Here is a 17,335-nt window from a genome sequence, read left to right on the forward strand (position 1 = left end):
GGGACAAGCCAGTTTCAGCACAGCACTTGTTGTGAGTTCCACATCCCCAGGGGAGTGTCAAGGACGTTATGGAGGTGACTCCTGTATTTGACGGTAGTCATGCTGGATCAACCCTCATATGCATAAGGGTGAATCAATCAGGTAGGAAGCAAGGTCAACAACTTTTAGTCACTTGCTCAAGGGCCTCCTTGGTGAGCCTTCTCTGTCCTTCAGCCTCAAATGGCCTCCTCAGCTAGATCTGCGTTCACGATGTCTGGTCCATCCCCCTCGTTACAGAAGGCTGTTACCTGTGCAGCTGGAGGTGTGTAGGAAGCAGCCACAGGTGAATGGCTTTGTCAATGCAGTGAAACATAAGAATTAATCACCCCATTCTCTCAGGCTACATTTCAAGATACCCAGGGGGCTCCTGCTATTTCACCATAGCCTGCAAGAAAACTGAGAGAGAGCAGCCAAGACATGATCAAAGTACACTCAAAAGAAACAGAAGGAAGTCAGGTAATTGGCTCCTCTCAGTCTAGAAGATCAGTGGATCTCAGCCATGGCTGGACAGTAGAATCACCTGGAAAGCTTTTCGAAATTAAGAATACAGGTGTCCTATCTCCAGAAATTTGGATTTAATTTGTCTTGGTTGCAGTCCAGGTATCAGCATTTCTAGAAGTTCCCAGGCTGATTCTAATGTGCAGCCAGGCTTTGAATGCTGGAGACCAAGAAAGTTAATGGTATCCTCCAATCAGCTGAGAGAACAATGATGGAAACTAGAATCCCAGAGGCACTACAGTGGGAACTGAAAAGCACCTTAGAGTCTTAGTAACTATTCCAACACACTCATTTTACAGATGTACATACTGAGACTAGGAAAGGAGTGAGATTTTTCTAGAACCAGGGCTAGAAACCTCTCTGGACTCTCAGACCTATGCCCTGAAAAGCTTGGAAAACTATTATACACAGAATAATCAGAATAATCAAACAAAATTCTCTGGTCTCTTAGCTCCAACTGAGAATTCTAAAAGAAAGGGATCTAAGGATCTTTTTATTTGAGCTGCTTCCTCCTTCCCAGGAGTACTCAATTGTTCTCAAAGAGCTACCTCTTAAGGCAGAGACTGGATAGCCTGCCTTTTTTAGGGCTACTGAAGAGCCCAGCAACCATTCTGAGATGAGTGCTTGCCTAAGCATCCATCTATTCTCCCATCCGCTGAGGTCTGCTCTTGGTTTTACACTTGGTAGAAGTCCACTGCCTACTGAGTTTTATATTATCATTTCACAAAGTTCTCCAGCAATATATTTGGGAAAGAAGAACATTAACCATTTTTCTGAGTCACTGTATCTGATTCTCACTGGATCTCTGCTGGTTGGCTTCACCTCTATGAATATCTTTCTCTTGTCCATTCCTATTTTTTCTTACGTAAGTCCTTTCTTATTAGTAATGATCCTTATATCCAGCCGCCTATGCCCCAAACACCAAAAACATATACTTGCTAAGGATGAGGAAGCCCCAGAAGAGAAAGAAGGTACTAGAGGGAAGATGGTTGAGCACAGAAAGGGTACAGAGGAAAGAAGAGAAAATGTGACAAAAGGATGCTGGCACTTGGTCAGGGGCCCTCGGTTCTAGTCTCTGCTCTGCCACTTATTGAGAGACTTGTGGCAAGTCATTTAACCTCTGTGGCCTTCAGTTTTCTTATAGATAAGTGTGAGTTTGATTCAAGTTTCACTTTATTCTCTATAAATCTAATATTCTAGTATTCTGTGATGCTAATGAGGAACATGATGGGAAGGGACATGGAGGAGAAAGAAAGAGCACACATGATTACAACTGACAGAAGCCATTTTTGGTGAAATTACTAATGAAGAGATACCACAATAACATTCAAAATGGAAATCCTGGCACAGCCAGGGACATCATGAAAGGGTCTAGAGTCCATGGAAATACTTCTAAATTGTCAAGCATAGGAACTCCATGACCAGTTGGATTGACTAGCAGCTTCTCTAATAGAGTTAATGAAAAGCTAGAATCCCCACAGTGGTGGCCTGGGGGTGAACCATTGTGGAAAAGGGCAGCTTTTCCACAAACCTACTATAAGCCTTTTCTATATTCTGTATCAGGATATAAGAGTCTTTCTGCAGTTTCTCTATACCCCAACCCTCATTTCCTTAAAAAGCCGCATTCAGTATGTAAAATTTCAAGAGAAGGTCATGAAAGCTGCCACCTCCACACTATGACTCATACTGTGGGTACCCCAGAACAGAAAGGACTGAGGGTAGACTTCTTTGAGAACTGGAAAAAAGAAAATGGACTTTCCATGCTAATACTGAAAGGGGCACTGGCATTTCCAAACCAAACGCGCTCTACAGAGTGATAAAGGAACTGTGGCAGTGGAGTTTTTTGGGAGAAAAGACAAAATAGCAAAGATCTCAGGTTCTGACTCAAGCTCGCATTCCAGTGACTCAGGGCAGGATGTCTCAGGTCCATGTCATGATGACCACAGCGAGGGGAAAGAGATCGTTGCTCTTCTCCCATCTACTGATCCTTCACTCCCTCGTGAGTTAGCCTCATACCCAATGATGCTGCAGATACATGCAAGTAGTTCACAGTGTCATCCTAAAAAGATACTCTGTTAGGGAAGAGTAGCTGCTGGTCTTCTGGTCTAACCCAAGGCAGAATGAAACAATTGAAAGAGAGCAGCCAGTGGCACCAGTCAGACCACATCTATCTGTGACCTTAGGCTAATCATCTATAAAATGAGAACAATATCCATTTCACACGGGGTTGGATGAAATGATATACTCCTCTAGAGCACACTGTAGAGTGCCTGTCATACAAAAGGCATTCATTAAAGGTTAGTTTCCTTCATCCATTCTCAGGGATGCATATTGAGGAACAGAAAGCTCTCCAGGCCTGGAGGGGTGGGGGGGTCCCTATAGAATGATGGCAAAATTGTATGATTAAAAAGACACGAAGGTAAGAGAAAAAGAGAAATAGTAAGGCATATGATTATGCAGGGTGTTCTGCACCCAGCCTTTTTCACAGTGGAAGTATAGAAAGCTATTAGAAGTTCTAATTTCCTAGAATCTATTCCTTTGCTTTGCTCTCCTGAGCCTGTCTACTGATGTTTGTGACAGAAATGAGCTCAGTCTTTCTGAGCCTGTACAGTCTTTCTGAGTGGGCATTTGTTACTCTTTAATCATCGCCAGGGAAAGAGGTTACCCAGAGATGTAACATCCTTATCCATAGAACTTCAGGTGGGGGGAGGTGGTGGGGCAGATGGTGATCTCAAAAATAAATAAATACCTCTCTATGAGAAGGGAGGGTGCTCTTGCCAAAATGCCCAGATCCTTGGATTGACATAGGCCCATATTCCCCAGACCTGCTCCCTCCTCATGTTACCACATCCACCTACTCACCCCACCTCCAGACAAGCCCACACCCTTCAACTGCTCCTCATATCAACAGACTAGAAGAACACATGCATCCTTGTGCATCCATATGGCTCAGTTATTTCACAAATACAAATTTCCATGCAAAAACAATCCAAAGTTAGCAGAAAGGAGAGGCAGTTCCTTTAACTTTTTAGGCCCACTCCTTAATTTCTTTTGAGTGTTCTGTCTGGTTTCCAGAAGCCAAGTGGTGCATCCTAATTCTCCATTCGTGTCCATACCAGTAAACATTTCCCACAGGTAAAATGCCCCTAATAACCATAGCAGAGGACCTTCACCAAGCTCATTAGGCAAATTTCCAAGAGTCCCAAGCAATGGAGGTTTCCCCTTCCCCCCACAGCACCGTAACCCTTTCAGAAGCTTCCTCCACAGTTCACGAATTCCAATCTTTTCTCTCTTATCTGATAGAACAAACATAGAGGCCCTAAATACCCAAGAAACCTAAGCAGACAGGAAGTATTTAGCCAGGAAGCTGGCAACCGCCAGGAGGAAAATCTGCCCAGATACCAAGGATCTAAAGGGGATCCTTCTACATACCATCCATCAAGCCATCTGAAATTTTTTGCTATCATTTTTGTTCAAACAAAGACAAAACCAAGTGAGTTTGTTTAAGGTTATAGATCATTTTAAATATCCTATCTGTTTCTATCAAAAGCTTGCTGGGAAAATTCTGCATCACTATTGCTCCTGAAGATATTTTTTCTGGTTGCAAATCCAAATGTGTCCTTAGGTACAATATTGGTATAAAATCAGCATTAGAAACATATAAAGGAAACAGGTTTTGATGTAGATATTTTACATTTTATTTTTAAAAATGTAAACCCAATAACTTTGACAAGGAAGAAAAAAAGGCTTGTGGAAAGACTATTTAGCTTCAGGGATTAAGAGCACCAGCTCTGATCCAGGCCTCCAGCTCTTACTGGGCGATCCCGGGGAAATGAATTAACCTCTCCACATCTTAATCCTTCTAACTATGAAAGACAGAAAACAATAATGCCTATCTCTGTAGGATCGTCGTGAAGAATCAATGCAATAATTCATGGGCAGCACTTAGCACAGTAATCTGGCACATAGTAAATGTTCAATAAGTGTTATATATTTATAAACTCTATCAACATTAACACTAGTACTAATACCTAATATGTTTGCAAAGGGTTTTCATACACATTAGCCAATGCTAACCTCGCAACAGTCTTATAAGGTAGGCAAAGCAGGGAAAGTGACCTCCACCTCACATCTGAAGACACTGAGGCTCAGGGAGGTAATGAGACCAATGCAAGGTCACGTAAACATTATCTGGCAGCACTCAGGTTAGAAACTTGTAAGAGCCAGGAGGAAGTAGGACAGCATTGTTGGAAAGAGAAAACAGAGCTGCAGAAGTTTAATGTTTATGTATCTGAAATTAACCACATACTAATAACCAAGATTTATTCACAGCTTACTATTTGCCAAACATGGTTCTAAGCACTTTGCATGTATTATCTCATCTGACCTTCACAAAAATCCTATGATACACCCCAGAAGCAAATTACTATCTCTGTTTTACATTTGAAAAGTCCAAGGCACCGCAAGGGTAAGCAGGTTGCCTGAGGCACACAGCTATGAAGTGGCAGAGGTGATACTGAGATTTGAATCCAGAGGTCATGTTTTTAATAACGACACCCTAATACCCTAATGCTTCCATGCAGAGACTGGTAAATCCTGAACTCTAAAGTGAAGCTTTCATCAACTGGCATTGGACTAGATGACATCTAATATCCTTTCAACTCCTGAGATCTAGGACACAACACTTTTATTGTCTAAGAAAGAAATAAAATATTGTCTGAGTCTCTGAAAATGATACCTAAGGTGGACTTTGGAGAAACCAAGATGCTACATCCTGTTTAAAATAGACACGAAGCAGTCATGAAAGTGTGTACTCATTTCAGTAAAGCATGTGACAAGAATATCGCACACAATATTTTTACAGACAAAATACAGAAATGTCAGTAGGCTAAAGACAGTTCAGAATACTTGAGAAAAGCTGAACAGTCAGCGCACACTGACTGATACACTGATGATAAGCAGAAAGGGGGTCCCTGATTCTAAATATATTTTTATCAATTACTCGAATGAAAACATTAAGTATTTGCTTATAAATCTGCAGATGACGTAGCACTCAGGGTGGGGAGCTCACCCATGAAACACCAGAGTCCATAGACAGTGTGGTGTAGAAATCACTTCAACTTTGGATTCAGACCACTTGGTTCAAGCTCACTGGTGGTGACCTTGGGCAAGTCATTTGATCTTCTTGGGCAAGCGATTTAATCTTCTTTAGCCTCAGCTTCCCCATATTTAAAATGTGGATAATATACTTGTTTGAAGTAGAGCCTGAAATTTGGTAGATGCTCAATGAATCTTAGTTCCTTGTTCTCAGTTGAAAAGGATCTCTACAGGATAAACCGTTGGAGCAAAAGCAAGGAGATAAAATGTACTTGATAGAAACACTGAATCTAGATTCAAAAATTAAACTGAATGAGAATAGAGTAAGAGAAAACTAACTCCGTCATCAATTCATATTAAAAGGTCCAGAGATTTTAGCTGACTACCTCAAGTCAGAAACAGAATGCCACTTCTTAAAAAAAAAAAAAAAAAAAAAATTAAAAAGTATTTTAATTCAAACTAATGTGTTACATGCTGATGTTAATAAGCATTGCCTTATTATATGGTAATTAGGTAACGTCCCCCACCCTTGCAGGGATTTTAAACAAATACTAAAATTATGTGGTATGTGTTACAACAAAGTAATAAATAAGGCGCCCTATGAGAGCCCAAAGGAGGAAGCTGGTCTTATTCGGCCAAGAGAAATCAAGGAAAGCTTCACAGAGGAAGTGACCTCTGAGTATAATCTTAAAGCCAGACTCATTCCAGGTGGAAGAGCAGCAAGTGCAAAGGCATGGAGGCCTGGAAGAGCCACTGAAGCTGGAGAGACAGTGATTACAGTGGTCAAGGAAAGCTGGAGCAATGTGCAGGGTGGCTCCTGAGAAGCACTGCACACCAAGCCAAGGAGACCCTGCCCAGTTACAAAGCTAACGAATGACAGAACCAAAGGGAAGCTTAAGCTTTCTGACTCATCATGCATCCCCTCTGCCTGTGCCATCCTGTACAGTAGCCACTAGCCATATGTGGCTATTTAAATTTAACTTAACTAAAATTAAGTCAGTAAAATTTAAAATTTAGTTCTCAGTCACGTTAGCCACATATCAAGTCTTTAAGGGCCACATGTGCCAAGAGCCATGTCTATCATCACCAAAAGTCCACCAACAGTGCTGTTCAATGTCACAGGATCATCAAGTGAAAGGAAGTAGATTGAGTCTATACTGCTTTACAAAACAAAAAACAGGAGGGGAAAGAACAGATGGAAGCTATAAGGAGGAATATTTCCACTTCCTATATCTTAAGTTTTTTAATAACGGAAGAGCACCCTGTTACTGGAAGTATTCCAGCTTGACAGTCATCTTTCACAGTGATGTAGAAAGAGTTTCTGTATTGAATTCATGCCCTTTGGTTAGAATGTTTGTGTTCTTTCACAGCAGCCTGGCTGACAGCCCAGTGCAACCATATCTTTCTAGCTCCTTTACATAAAGTTCCTGTCATACTTGCTTATAAAACCTTTGATATTTGGTTGAGAATCACTACTCCTGATAGCCCAGCATCCTAACATCCCAAATTGTGGGAATTTTTTAACAGGATAGATGTTTTTAAATTGTGATTCATAGACCTTCAAAATTGAATGCAAAATTGTATGTGTATTTTTCAGGAGAGACAGGTCTATAGCATCAACCAGATGTCAGTAGGATTTGTGATCCCAATATAGAAAGCAAATGAATAAACACCGTACTAGAGACGATGGGACTTAATGGTCCCAACACTCCAAAAAGAGTCATCTAGATGCCATCTAGACACTTACTCAGGTCACTACTCAGATACTTATTCAGGTCATACTCTAAAGTTCCACAGAGTTTCACACTGACCCTTAAGAACCTAAAGACCATCACCCTACAACTGAATCATTTTAGAGCTCATCATCTCCTGACCTTCAAGGATGAGGGAAGTGGGAGTAAAAAAGAGCAGGAAAATAAGCCCAAGGCACAAAAGTTGGATAACTCAGAGTCAAGCTGGGGAAGGTATCATCTGACAACTTCTTGCTGACATGCTTATGAAAGCTCTCTTGGAAATCTTGGTGGTTTATTTTCAATGTTAGCCTACAGAAACAAACAAACCCAGTTAGATGTAATACCAGCTTACCAGCTGGGGAACTTCCCCAGTAAATCTAAGGCCTGCTGAGCTGTTAGTCCATTTTTGAAATAATGACTTTGTTCTTACTATCACCTGATACATGACAATTGCACCATGATTCACCTCCAGGTCCTATAATATTCTAGAACTAAAAGGGCTGATTTCTAGAACAACATACCAATTCCTCTGTCATCTGGTATAGCTGGAGAAGAACACTTTGGTTAATTTAACAAAAAAAAGTGATAATGAGCTACTTACATAATCAATATGAATTATAAATCACACAAAGCTCAAAATACAATGAAGTACACATACCATTGGAACTGTGTTGGATATAATGCAATGAATGCTTCCTTGGCAATATTCAGAAAGCACTCCAACATTCTGTGATACCTAGGGGGTCACCATTACAATCTCAATTGTCATTATACTATACACCAATTAATAAAGGGTTCCATGTAACAAATGCCAGATAACAAATACCCTGTTTTTTTTTTTGTTTTGTTTTTTACAGTGAGAAAGCCCGCATTAAGCAATACAGAAACTGAAAGAATCCTGAGGAAAATTATGAAGTAGCTAAATCTTGTATTTTACAGCCTCCCAATTCCCATGTGATGACCCTTCACTCCCCTCCTAGCCATCCACTGCCCTCACACCACCTCCTGGCAACCTCCTGTCCCCTCCCCAGGGCCACACCTGGTCTTACAGGTCCTGGTCAGGGCAACCCAAGGCACTTTGTTGATGCTTGTTAACTCAACAGTAGCCAATTTGGGTATAAATCATCCAACAAAAGTTTACAGAATGCTCACCATGTGCCAGCATGTGCTAGGTGCTGGAATTAAATGGGGGCATGTCCCTTCTCAGAAGAGCCTGGTCTCAGTGATAAGTCCTGAAAGAACAAGATAAACCAACTCAAAGATGATAATGGCATATATTTTGCCTAATATGTCCCTGTTCTCAAGGTCATCAGCATTTTGTTAGAGAAATCTTAAAGCCTCCTCACTACCCAAACCCAAAGCATAAGCTTTTGTTAGCAGCAGGGCTTTAGCTGGTAAATGAGAGAAATTTGGGATGAGGAAATGCATCAGCAATTTGTAACACTGGCCTCCTAGAAAGGCATTGCCAGGCAGATAACAAAATCACGTACAGCAATGGTTCTGAAAGCATGATGTCCAAGACCAGCAGCATCAATATCACCTGGGAACTTGCAACCAACAAAAATTCTCCAGCCCTACTTCAGACCTACTGAACCAGAAACTCTGGAAGTAGGGGGTAGTAATCTGTATTTTAACAAGTCCTTCAGGTGATTCTGAGACACAGGTTGACAGCCAGCAGTATAGATGAAACAGGCAGACTGCCTATGTCTGACTTCAACACAAAGGAACTAAATTAGGAATTAGCCTTGATGTTGATGGAAATCACCTGCTGAAAGGAATGGTAGCTGACAGAAAAGCAGCAAAACAGTTCCCAGGAGAACACAGCTGGAGATTGCCAAGACGTTAGTGAGTGACTGTTGAAAATCCATTTCATGCTTTTTGGCTCTGACCAGTCCCATGAGACAATGGTGTGGAAATTGAGAAAGAGGCACAGAAAGTTTGAAAAACTTCCAACCTACAGCTAAGCTGAAGGCTGAGAAAGACTTGAGAGAATTAGTTTTCCTCCTACTGTTGGTTTCCAGAGCCTCTGCTCTAGATCCAGAAGGCCACGCACGATGTCCTGCATCTCAGCAATGATGCCATAGACTGAGCATCATCAAGGCTCCGTCCATGATCTACACCAGAGCATTTCTTCCTTTCCCTTCTAGCCTGCTACTCACCGTCCAGCTACATCCTTTTTATCCCTCCCCCAAAGGGAAGAAAGATGACACCCCCCTTTAATGACACAAGTCTTTGGAAAGCTCAGGCATATATCTGGAAGAAGCTTTCTAAATTCTCCCGAGATGAAGAGAACCGATGCAGCCCAAATGCAGCAAAAATGCAGCAAAAGACCAAATGCAGCACACACAAAAAAATATAGCCTCAAGATTATGCAGAGTTGCAACAGTGATTCAAATCAACCACCCACAGGCAAAAAAAACCACACTTGGCACAGGTGCCAGGCAGGGCCTCTCTCTGAAGCCTCACGTGGCTGGAGCGTGGCTGGAGCCTGGCTGGGCATATCATTCCCAAGCCCCACCCACCTGCTTCTGGGATTAACTACTGCTTTACAAATGGGTCTATTTGAGGTTCTTTTTTTTTTTTTTAATAAGTAAGAGGATTAAGAGTGGAACTATTTAGTCCTACAAATTTGGAGCTCAAAATACAATAAAGGAAGCTCCTAAGAAGTACCCACCGCTCTGGGAGGCGGCAGGGAGGATGTCTTGGATAACTGACACATTTTAAAGTCATTCACTGCTGTTCCTCTTAATCTGGCCTATCTTCACCTTATAAAAACACATCTTCTAGTGGCTCCCTGCTTTCCAGAGATGAGGACACTGGGGCTCATCAAGGTTTATAAGGAAACATATTTGGGGTACTCAGTGAGCAAAGATACACCATAAACATCTCCCTGCAATAAGCTTAACACTAAGAAACCACGAGGTTGGGGGAGTCTAAAAACTTTGTGCTGTACCTTCTGTCCTTAATTAAGATCGATGCTGGAAACATGACTGATGGGTGAACCCACACATGCGTCCTCTCTGTGCATGTTTAGAAGGCTTGGGAAAACTAACATATTTCTATTCCTCTTTGGAAGGGACTGCTTTAGAAGCCACGTCGTGGTGGTGGTAGTGGTGGCGGAATATTAGACACTAATTTCTACGTCTGGTCCCCATAACTACCCCTGCTCCCTGTAATTCCTACAAAAATTCACACTGGAATTTGAAAAGAAATGGTTACAGAGGACTGTTCCTTGGCTGAGTTGTTCAGCATTTATCAGTGTGAAAACCCAAGATGATGAGAGGATTCAGAGTGACACGTACCTTCCACTTACCCATGGCCTCTGAGTAGAAAAGGCTAGTAGTTGCATATTTTGGGGGCACTCAAATGTAACAGGGCTGGGTAGGAGGCAGTCATCATACAAATGACAAGAAAAAGCAGGTTACAAGATCTCTCCCCAGCTTCCTTTTTGTTGTGTGACGGTCCCACTGCAGAAAACAAAGGTCTTAGGGAAAAAGTAGATTTCTGAAGTTGGCCCTCTGTGAGAGACCTTAATAATCCTATCCAAGAGGAAGACAAATAACCTTCCTTTTCTGAAAATCCTAGGAAAAACCCACACATATAATGAATTATTCACAAAGGCTGAACCTAAAAATGAGAGAGGCAGAAATATAGAAAGATGAAAAGATGGGCAGAAAGAGAAAGTAAAGACCTGGTCTCTCTCTCTCTCTTTCCTTGAATAAAAGGATATTAATTAGAGTTGCATTCAGGTTTCCTCTTTTATGTCTTTGTGGTCAATGATAAGCAAAATAAGATCAGCAGAGTCACCACTGATGGACTGGATTGCACATCTGGGCTTTGGTGTCTGTAGCTTTCCAGGCAGCCCTGTGCATGACGTAAGGGGGGCAGTTGACCTGCTCATCAAACATATGGAGTCAAAGGTTTGCAAGAGTTCTGAGAGCTTAGCAAAGCTTCACTCAGTTTTATTTTCACTAAGAATATGAAGATTGAAAGAAACCAGATGTTCCTGTAAAGAAGGGGGAAAGCAGCAGAGTTTGAGGGGGAAAAACACCTACATTTTGTACAGCAATGCTATAAAGAGATAAGTAATTTTGGATGGAGCTAATAATTTCAGAGTCTCGATGTTTCAGAAGAAGAAAAAGCAGGCCTGTTCTCGTTACTGTCCTCTTCTTTCTTTAATTCATAGCATGCGTTGCGCCTATTGCAGAAACAGCAAGTGGAGGGAAGTGGAGAAATAATGACATGCAAACCAACAGACAAAACTATCACATTGAGGATATTTTTGTCCCTATCCTAAGTCATTTCATTTCTGTCAAACTCCTTCACTCCAACTCATTTTCCAGGCTGCATCCCAATTACAAATGGTCCCCACAACAAGTCATGGCCTGGTTTCCAGATGAAACATTACCCACACTTCATATCAAAAGCAAAGCCAACAGGCAATTCAGAGATTGTCCTGGGATGCTCAGAAAATGAAGACCTTTCTCCTACAGCTCCAGTAGCAGCTGCAGTCACTATCTGTTTCAACATCTGCATCTGTGCACAGGTACACAGAAGATATGAATCCTTTCTGCATTATCTGATCATAGGATATAATTACAGATTTCATCCTTGTTAGCTGCCATCGTCTTCCCTAATCAAGGCATCTTGCCTCATGATTCACTAGAATTACATCAAACCTGAAATTCTTACCAGGACCTCAGTCTACTATCCTGCAATGTGCTGTATATTTATAGACAACAAAAGCAGAAGAAAAGAAGATACCAAAATGGGAAATTTAAGAACTAAAACTCAAGACCATCCTGGTTAACACGGTGAAACCCCGTCTCTACTAAAAATACAAAAAAAAAAATAGCTGGGCGTGGTGGCGGGCGCCTGTAGCCCCAGCTACTCAGGAGGCTGAGGCAGGAGAATGTGGAAAGTAAACCCAGGAGGCGGAGCTTGCAGTGAGCCCAGACGGCACCACTGTACTCCAGCCTGGACAACAGAGAGAAACTCCGTCTCAAAAAAAAAAAAAAAAAAAGAACTAAAACTTTTGGTAATCCTCACCAAAATCCTCCAAAATAAATGGACATTTTATAATGGGAGACTCATAAAAATAAAGCATACAATCTCTGATCTATAGCCAGAGTGCTTTGGGGATACAATGAAATTCTCTACAATAAGAAATCATGGATGAATGTCCACAGGTTCATTGTGATGAGCTTCAATATCTCAGGGCTGCAAACATATTTGACCTTCCTACTGTAAGCCATATTCATTTCCACACAAAACATGTGCTCCCCTGCTGAGACAACCAAGGTGATGGAGGTGTGGGGGGCATATCCTATTGCCCAACTCTGGCATAGAGTCTCCAAGCCAGACACATTACGTCTTCCCTTCATACCCGTGACCTGGAAAAGTTCAAACAAGTGAGGGGCATCCTGCAAACCACATGAGAGGTGCTGTATGCCCACAGGGTAACTGGCCCTGGGCATGAAAGAGTGAGAGCTGGTAAGCGTGAAGCACAATGAACATGGAAGGGCACCCAGAACAGCCCACTGCCAGAGAAGATCTATTAGATGAGCAAAAAAGAAAAGGAGGAATCATATAGAATGTAACATCACATTTTAAACCACATTAGCATTTTTAAAAAGAGTATGGTATCCACTGCAGAGGAAAGTGCCATAAGAAAATAAAATTATCTCCCTATGCAGATGTAGCTTCCAAGAAAAATGAAACACATTCAGAGTAGGCTGTTGACTTGCCACCATCTTTCACGCCAAATCTGGGTTATCTTGAGCATTTCTTCCCATAAGAACTAGACCTCCCCTATTAATAACTGGATAAGGTTACCCTCCCCCTCCAAGTCAGGGTAATCCTACAAGCATAAATTAAACCACTCCTTTTATTTAACCAATCTTTTCAGACAAACATGATTAAAGACCAGTAACGCACAGCATGATGAGACCACTAATGTGGCACATAGAAGTGTACATTATCCCCCTTGTCCCACAGTGACTTTCTGCAGGCAATGAAAATGTAAATCCCAAAAGGTGTTGTAATACAAACAAAATCCTCAAGCATGCTAAATGTGCATATGTCAATATGAAAGCAGGTCTTGACATGCTTTCTGAACAACTGAACAACCTTTCCTTCTAAAAAAATTTTTTAAAAAATCTGGCACTTACAAAGAGCAAAGAGGTACTTCCTAAACTTTAATGAGCATATTAATCACATAGGGATCTTATTACAATGCAGATTCTGATTCAGCAGGATTGAAGTGGAGGATTCTGAATTTTTAGCAAGTTCCCAGGTGATGTGGATGCAGCTCCGCGCTCTGAGAGGCAAGAATCTAGAAGACTTCACCTGAACTAAGACCCCTCCCCACTTCAAGCATGCTGAAATTTCTGAAAGACACCATTAATAATAACAACTAGTGTTTACTGGGTAAATAGATAATGCTTTAGGCACGTGATATATATTAACTCATTTAATTCTCCCAGTATTAATATTATCTTCATTTAACAGATAAGAAGACTGAGTCACAGAGTAATGAAATAACTTTTCAAGGTCACAGAGCTGGTGAAGGAACTAGGATTTGAACCCAGGCAGCCTAGCTCCAAAACTTTATGGGCAACCACTACCCAGACTGACTTCCAGTAAGACAAAGTAAGATTATTTGGGAAGTTGGATGTTTAGAAAGGAAAGGAAGGTGAGACTAGGAATTTAGGTGCGTTTCCCACGGAAGCCCAATGTTTCCACGTGGTCACCACCAGAAGGAATATATTAGTCAACTACATTGTACATGGTGTATTTTACATTTTCCAACAGGGCTCCACTAAACACCTTAGCAGATGTTCTCTGAACACTGTTACCACAGCCTACATGCTGTAGAACCACTGTGAAATTGCCAACTATGCAGACAGAAGAGACCATTGGGACAGGGCTTGGGGCCAAGGCACTGAGCATGATGCTGAAATCAACTCCCTCGAGAGTCTGAGAGTCTCCCGTTTGACTCTCTTTGGTCCATTTTGGCCAAAGATAAGGAAAGGGAGGAGTAAAACTCACAGCCGCACCTTGCGCGCTCGCAACGCCTGGTGGAAAGGCGGTGTCTTTGCAGCGGAAGAGAAAACGTGAAAAAAGATGACCGCGTGGTGTAGGAAACGTGCCTGGTTTCTCAGCCCCAAGCCTGGGCCCGGCCGGAAGTACCCCGAGGTGCTGAACCGGGGTAACTGGGGAGCCCCGGGCCACCGGGAGTTTCAGCGGCGCTGTCCGAGGTGCCAACGATGGCTGCTGGCACACTTTGCCACCCGCGAGGCGGTTGGGCGGCTTTGTCTACCGCAAAGAAACGGGAGGGCGCCTGAGTAAACACGTCCTTAAGAGAGTGGCACAGCAAAGCAGCACCTGGTGCATAGGAAGATTTAGAGAACTGTAGAAGCCAAGTGAGAAAGGAGGGCCCAGCTGGGAAATCCGTAGACTGCCTAGAGGAATATTTGCAGCCGCAGCACACAACACAATGAGATCTGTCCGCTTTGTGCAGCGCACCGGCAGGCGTGACTGCAGGGACCCGACCCCTCCCCCGCCCGAAACCTCCCTAGCTAGATACGTTTAACTCAGGCAATAGATGGCCCAGGATCACTCTGTGGGAGTGGAACAGGGGAGAGGGGTGCAGAGAGGAGAAGAGAGGGAGAAGCCCAGCCAGGGGTGGCTGTGGGAGGATGCGAACAGCAGCAGGAAGAATATCTGCTTAGAGATGCTCCTTCGTTTCTAATGAGGGGTGCTGCCTAGAAGCACCACGCGCCAGCCAATCATGGAGCTGCTGAGGCAGGGAACTAGAGAAGGAGGGGAAGGCCAGAGGCTGGGGTTGGGGGAGTAGGGAGATGCCCAGGCCCTGTGGGAAGTGAGCTGCGTGTCTGGCTAATACTGGAGACCCAAGTCAGCTCCAGCTGCCTCACTGCTGCACACCTGGATGGTGAGGGTGGGAAAGAGGGAGAATAGGGGAGAAAAAAGGGGGCCTTCTTTGCAGGTGCAGCCCTCCCAAATCTCCCTCCCAAAGTCCCATGTGTCCAACCCCATCCCCATATTTAACACCAGACCACTAGCTTGCCTCCCACTAATCCCCTTCACTACCTCATCACCCCCAATTCCTAATGGCCTTGCCAGGCGTCCAATCCTTAGTGAAGAACAAGGCAGCCAGCTGCCTAATCAGCAGCCTGCATTTGGTGCACTTGATTAAACCTGCAAAGAAGCTCCTTCCATGTCTGTTCACTCTGACACCACCACCATCAGAGATGGCCCCCACCAGAGCTTTGAGGAGAGCAGTTCCTTTGGAGCTACGGAGAGAGAGACTGCATGCACACCTCTGGCCTCAGCGGATGAATTCAGGCCCAGGAGATCCACCTGGATCCTGGACACTGGGAGAGCAACCAGCTGGGTCAAGCACTAAGAAGCAAGAGTACCCAACCAAGGACCAAGGAAAGGATGGGCCTGATGAGCTGCTCCTCCTTGGCTGAGAGGAGAACTCCAAGTTTGAGCTGTTTGAGCTGTGGCAACAGAGATCACCTCCTCTGACAGACACTCATTCATGCCACTTTCAGTGGAACTTAAACTTAAGTCCCCAGAGTTAGCTGAGTCCCCAGCCAAAAGCCTGTTTTATTTATTCATCTGTCTATCTGTATACAAGGTTTTGGCCCTGGGAGGTTCTGAACTGATAAATCTCCTCATGGAGCCTTGACTTCCATACAGGAAGACAGTGCAGTGCCTCCTGGCTGGTGGGGGGTATGGGCAGAGTGGCTGGCTTAAAGAAAGGAAAATGAGAATTGATTATGAAAGGAAGCATTGGGGCAACCCAATCTATGTAGAGGGCGGCATGTGAAGGGAGTAGGGGTGGGGAGAAGGCTGGGAATCAGACAAAGCCCAGCCCAGAAAGGGACGCACCCAGGGACACTAGAGATTTCCACATAGGAAAAATAAAAAACCAAAAGTCTTACCTTGAAAAACACTAGTGCCCAAACCGGTCTCCACAGCACCAAGCTTGCCCCTTAGATGCACCGAAGAGTGCGCTTCAGCAAAGGGGCAAATTGGCACCAGGAAGGGGGTGGGGGGATACATTCCATGCTAGGTACCCCCCTTTACCCAAAGAAATGCAAAGGGGGAGAGGGAGTTATGGTGGGCAAGAAAGGATATGGCCAATCGATGAGCTTCTTGGCATATTTCCTGACAATGTTATCTTCTCCGAAGATGAACAGGGATCTGTTGACGGTGAAACAGTTCTGCCGGACGGGAATGGGGTTGTACAAAGCCATAGTCCGCGCCCTCTGCGCTTTCGTCTGCTTGTAGGAGGCCGCCTGCCCCGAGGCCGGCACGGGGGTTCCTTGCCGGTTCCTGCTCTGGTCCGAGTCTCCATCGCCGGACCCCGGCCTGGCGACCACCGCCTCCCCGAAGCGAGCCATCCTGAAGTTTAAACAGACAGAAGACACACAAAGGTGATCGCGGCCGAACACCCGTACACAGCAACAAGCAGAAAGACACACGGAGACTCAGAGCCGCATCCAGACAGGCACCGGGACCACCGCCTCTGGGGAGCTCCGCGAGCTCTTCGGAGAGGCGGCAGCAGCAGCCCGCCGCTGTGAACTGTTGAATCTAAACGCAACCTCTGCGAAGCTCCATTCCTCAAGAAGGAAAAAAAAAAAAAAAAAAAAAACAGGGGGTAGGGCTTGGGGGTGCTCAGTTCCTGGAGGAAAATATTGTTTTCAAAATGCCAGTATGTGGTGGTGTTCAGGGACCAGAGAGGAGAGGGGTGGAGTAGGCTGCTCTTCAAACATAGCTCCTCTTCTGGCAGACGCACCACCTAGTTCAGGGAGAGAGGCAGGCACCGGCCCGCTAGGTAACAGTTTGGTGATTTATTGGTTGGGGGGAGGGGTGGGAAGGAGGGGAAATTGAAAACAAAAGAACTTTTTTAAAAAAAATAAACAAAGACGAGGACG

General features: G+C 43.8%; 1 protein-coding gene across 7 annotated transcripts in view; it reads right to left on the bottom strand.

Moving 5' to 3' along the window:
- Positions 1–17,335, bottom strand: part of CACNA1E (calcium voltage-gated channel subunit alpha1 E) — a 495,006-nt gene that overhangs the window by 309,157 nt on the left and 168,514 nt on the right. For all 7 annotated transcript variants that reach the window (XM_073011718.1, XM_073011715.1, XM_073011713.1 and 4 more), the window contains one exon: positions 16,536–16,802. In XM_073011718.1, the coding sequence (XP_072867819.1) occupies positions 16,536–16,802 (267 nt within the window). The remainder of the gene's footprint in view (positions 1–16,535; positions 16,803–17,335) is intronic.

This window comes from Chlorocebus sabaeus, chromosome 25, assembly GCF_047675955.1.
Source record: "Chlorocebus sabaeus isolate Y175 chromosome 25, mChlSab1.0.hap1, whole genome shotgun sequence".
Classification (NCBI taxonomy): Eukaryota; Metazoa; Chordata; class Mammalia; order Primates; family Cercopithecidae; genus Chlorocebus; species Chlorocebus sabaeus.